The 5,451-nt window shown below is 37.3% G+C and overlaps 1 protein-coding gene across 1 annotated transcript; it reads right to left on the bottom strand.

Annotated features, from left to right (window-relative positions):
• Positions 1-1,471: 1,471 nt before the first annotated feature.
• LOC112459842 (zinc finger protein 239-like) lies at positions 1,472-5,202 on the bottom strand (the record flags this gene model as incomplete). Its single annotated transcript, XM_025024185.1, has 4 exons — positions 1,472-2,803; positions 3,690-4,068; positions 4,430-4,511; positions 4,847-5,202. Coding segments are annotated over 4 exons (1,101 nt in total), but the record flags the coding sequence as incomplete, so codon positions are not given.
• Positions 5,203-5,451: the final 249 nt, after the last annotated feature.

The raw sequence follows: 5,451 nt of genomic DNA, 5'->3' as shown, positions 1-5,451 counted from the left end.
CTTGAGAACAGTCCAACTTGAGCGGAACAGATAGATTGACCGGCAATTATGTAATCCTTCTTTACGTTCAATACCGTTATAGATAATTAAGATTAATATGATACTTAACAAATGTACGGTATCACGTATATTTCAGATGTAAGAAAATTTATTCTTTACGTAACGTTACTTTGCTATAACGCTCCGTAATTTACAATATTAATCTACTTCTAATTAACAAATTTACATTAAATAAGCATTTCGCGTATTGTGTCAGCTGACCGTATTATATAACAGAAATGCATAACGTAACGGGGATGATGTCTGCCGTCGTTACGTATTTTCCGAGTTTCCAAATCCATCGTTCGTTGGATGCGCGCGTAATAATTGCGAGCTTGCAATTAGTAACCGGTACGGCAAATAATATCGGTGTTGCTATCTGCATTAAGTGCCATTACCATACCGGCGAACGGAGCAGCGATAGAAAGGAGTGGGAATAATTAAACCACTATGATCGCTATCTAAATAATTAGGACTTGGCGTGACTCTCTGCGTGCCGCTGTGTGTAACGTTCGTACGCGAACAGTCAGATCGTAGATTTCGCGAAGCGCGGGCATAATTAGGCGAGAGATATGAACGCGAAATCCGCGTATTTAAATCGCGCTGTTGCGAGGAAGCCTTGTGTCCGAGTCGCGCTCAAGCAGAACGAATCTCGTCTGCTGATGATGAAGACATAACTCTTAAGCGATATATCGAGGATAGGATATGTTAATTGTCATTCATTTTAGAATAATTTTTTTTCTATATAGAATTAATTCATTAATCTTATATAAATCAATCGGGAATAAAAATAAGTATTTAGACATTTGTGAATTTTACGAAGCACGCATGCAATTTTTAAAGCACAAGTATTGGCAATGCGATTAAATTGTTATCGCGAATTAAATTACTATTGGTAAATACTACTTCTTAAAAACTATTTTGTCTTTCGGCACGACATCGACGTAAGTTTTATGAAATTTTTTAAATTGTTTATATATTGTCCTTGACATTTTTCAGTAGTATTTCACACAATAGCATATATATATCAGATTCGAAAGTAAATTTAAAATATATATATTTGTATTATTTTATTTTATATTTTTCTGCATTATTCTTTCGAAAAGTCTCCATAATTGAAAGTACGATTTAAATGGTGAAAATACTTTCTTTTTGCATGCTTCCTACCGCGTCGAAATAGAGAAACGGGGTCAGAAGGCAGATACGTGTCGGCATTGTCAAAGAGTTTAGCCGCAAGACACGCGAATCAGAGATGCGATCTGATAAGAAGCGGAGCATCTCGGTATACCGCGTACGAGCCCCTGCTGTGTCCACGCACCTTAAAGCACCATTCTCACGTGCGGCGACATAAGCAGGACCCACGTGCTCGAGATATTCTCGAGAGGCGGTCACTAAAGAACCACTATGTTAATATCTTAAATAATTGTATGGTATTATACTACTTATACTACTTATAATACACAGAAAATTATTGGCTTTTCTCTTAATAAATCGTCTGTTTAAACAATTGCAAATAGTAAAGATAAAGTTGCTACTTAACTTTGACTATTGTTGACTAAAGGTACTTATCTATTAAGAAAGTAGCAAAGATGAATATCGCAATATGATTTATTCTGCATGTCTGACAACGCAGGTTTTTTTTACGAGATTAAGACAGAGGCAATTAATTTTTAGATGCCGTCGATAAAAATCTATTTTCTTCATATAAGTTACGTAAACCATTATATCGGATATCTATAGTACGATGTAGATTATGCCGTTATAACGAAACGTGAGTGTATGCCCCTTCGAAGTAAATAATTATTACCAAAGGACTGCGTTACGTCTTGGAAAGTTGCATTAATTTCGCTGCACCGTTCGATGATCCCGGCGGTCACGTTCGAGCAATATCGAATAAAGACTGTGATTATATACGATAGTTGATGACGAACCTAAGCCGACCTATCCCGCGCGAGTCGGCAGCTCCGAGCTCGAAACCAATCCGTATCGGTCCAGGCTGTGGGATTAATCGGTGTTTTGTTCTGCGGCGAAGTGCTTATTAAGGCCATGCCTTATTAAGCTTCACGGGCATGCAAACGCGGATAGGATCCGTGATGGTAGATCTGATCGCGAATGAAATGGCGGCCAGCCATTGTATCAAGCCGAGGAACGAGTTTTATTACAAGCAATCGCGACCGACGATAATTAAATTAATCACGCGGACAGTATCTAGGCCTTTAAGTCGTACCGTGAAATTCACGATAGGTATGTATAAATTCTTCCGATTAATTTTTATAAATTCGACATTTGTGCTATTAGCTCAGTATATTCAGTAAGTTTTCGATATAACGGAAAAATCAAAATTTACAAGTTATACAATATTCTTCAATGCTTTTTTTTATTCATTATACAATATTGTACGCTCAATAATGCGCCAGTCTTAACTTATTCTTATATTCTCTATTCAAACTTTTCAATAATTTCGATGAAAAGAATAAAATCTAAGCAGTTTTCAATTTCAACGGATTGCCATGTAATGCCGTGCATCTGTGCGCCTTCAACTGATACCTCTCACCATACTGACGTCCGCAGATATTACACTTGTAAGGTTTCTCGCCGGTGTGTGTGTAAATGTGATTCGCGAGCTTCGTCTTCACGCTGAAGCGCAGCTTGCAGAAATCGCACTCGAATCGCTTTATGCCGGTATGCCAATATCGGTGCACCTTCAAACCCCAAGATCTTCTGTAGCTCTTGCCGCAATCTTCACACTTGTAGGGCCTGATACCTACAAATCGAAGAAAGTTGTTAATCTTTTTGTATTTTGCAGAATTCGAAAAACACATGAGGTCTCTAAAGTATTTCAAATCTTATAATAAAGTTCAAGAATTTGATTAAAAAATTAGACTTATCCTAAATAGTTCATATATTTGGCGTCAAATACAGAAGAGTTTCATTTTCGGTTTTTTAATCGTTTCTTTTTAACGTCTTGCAAATTAGAAATCTTAACATTGTAGAAAGAAAATATTATATACATATATTCTTATGTAATGTGAAATATATTCTTTGAGAGAGAAATTGCATACATATGAATACATATAAATTATCTGCTAACTAATAATTACTGAGATATCTGTATGCAAAGTATAAATCACAGAAGTGCGACATTAATAACCGTAATATCTTCGAAGCTGCGGAAGAATGGATTTTTTAAACAGGTTGATAAGTATAATAGCAAGTTGATTCGCGGCGGCGAGGAGTTTGCTTCCATACGTTCACCCCGGTTAGACAGAGGTTAATTAAAAGTCCGGAATACATTTCCGCCGCGGAACGCCCAGGTCGCGCGCAAGAACCGCCAACATATGCGTATACGTTAGGCAGGTTGAAAAATACGTTTATGCATGATCATTTGTACGCGTTGCGAACCAAGCTTCCGATTATCTCGAAAAATTCTTTTGTCCGCGGCGATCGTTTCGCAGAGTAAACGCTCCGCTGGATTTATATGAGAAGTTAATGGTCCTGCGGCTATACGGCGCGCGATAAAGGAAAGGTGGAAAGGTAACAGAGATATAAATAGCGAGATCTCGTGCGGCAGAACGGTCTAATCAGGCGGCAGACACCTTCGGCTTCCTCTGCCGGGCGCAAAGAAGTTGTGAGAATATTCACAAGCTCACCGTAATGCGCCAGTATGTGATGTTTCAGTGCGCCTTTCAGGTGGAAACGATGCTTGCAGATGTCGCACTCGAATCTTCTCACGCCGGTGTGCGTCAGCTTGTGCGTCTTCAGCACCGATGATCTCTTGAACTTCGCCGGGCAGAGATCGCAGGCGAAAGGCAAGTCCGCGGTATGGACGATCATATGGGTCCGGAGACTGCTGGGCCTCAGGAAGCTTTTGCCACAAGTCGCGCATTCGTGGGGTCTCGCATTAATATGCATCAATTTATGATCGCGCAGCGATTGATAGCGTATCAATTTTTTCTTGCAGATGGAACACTTAAATCGTCTTCTGCCAAAATGTGCTTCAGATTCATGTTTCTTCAATGCATGTTGCGTCTGTAATAGTGATATCTAATTACTAATTATTGGAATAAATAAACAGTTTGTAAGTGACACGCGAGAATTGTTTAGAGGATATTCGAAAGGTATCGTCTGATCGTCTTCACATCTTTTAAAGTCGTTTTTTAGACTCTTACGTTAAATGTTTTTTAGACTCTTACGTTGATTAATTTTGTAATAGATTATTTGATAGATTATAGATAGATTGATTGCAATTTGTCATGCAACAGAGTACATCTCTCATTAAGCACTCATTAGTCTGAATATAAAGTAAGCGCGTCAGTTTGTGCAGCAAAGAGTTCGAAAAGATCTGATATTAAGATCATTACATCTACGAATGGTTATTAGCATTAACTACCTGAAATTGGAGCTCGCATTGTCTGCACGCGAAAGGCTTCGGAATAAAATGCATATGCAGGTGATTCTCTAAGGTTGACGATCTTGATGGAAATGATAATTGCATTATTAGTAACAAGTATTATATAGCGACGAAGGTCATTTCAAGCCAGTAAAAAAACAATAATATTGGAGAATACATTTCAAAATCGTAATAATATCTATATTTTGCTTCATAGAAAAAAGAATATTAAACGTTATATATAATATATCTTTCTCTAAACGTGTGTGAATTAGTAATGTTGATCGCGGATCTAATTCTAATTTAATTAAAATTAATGATGTGCAAAATATTTTATTAATACAAAAGCATCAATGTTCTTCCATAAACAATGCAAGGCCAAAATAAGAGTTCCTATTATTCGGATACCTTTCATACCTAGAGAATTGCTTCCAGCAAAATCCGCATTGGAAAAGTTTTCCATGGCTTTGTCCAATCATGTGAGTCTTGAACTCGACCTCGTTCGGAAATTCGATCCTGCCGACGTTGCACATTAAAAGCTTTCCTCTTGTCAGTGCCACGATGTATTCCTTTAAGTCAGTGTACTCGTCCATTTTTCTTTGTGAAAGTGAAACGCTTGCATTTCTTTGACAGTCCGATTCTGGGGTCTGTTCAGAATTTTCATGGCGCGATACATCTTCCGATGGTTTGTGCTTGACGTACTGTTCGATATCTAGCTCGTCGTTGGGTGAAAAATTTTCAATTTCATCCAGGATCTCGGCCTTTATTTTAATCTATAAAACAGAAAACAATTAATATTACACAATTTGCATATAAAGTTGTAATATAAGAAGATTTTCTCTAAGCTGATCTTTAACATTGTTTTTTAACATTTTGCATTAATGGAAATAGTAAAATATTTGTATCTGTATTTTGGCAATTTTGAGTTTTCGCGTATTTAGCTTATTATAGCCATTATAAAATCTTGTTATACCACTGAATATTTGTACTGATGCAAATAACGCTTAAAAGCCGATAATTTG

This window comes from Temnothorax curvispinosus, unplaced genomic scaffold (genome assembly GCF_003070985.1).
Source record: "Temnothorax curvispinosus isolate PA1 unplaced genomic scaffold, ASM307098v1 QBEX01010169.1, whole genome shotgun sequence".
NCBI classification, from domain to species: Eukaryota; Metazoa; Arthropoda; class Insecta; order Hymenoptera; family Formicidae; genus Temnothorax; species Temnothorax curvispinosus.
The sequence above is the reverse complement of the archived record's forward strand: the minus strand, read 5'-3'. Positions and strand labels throughout refer to the sequence as shown.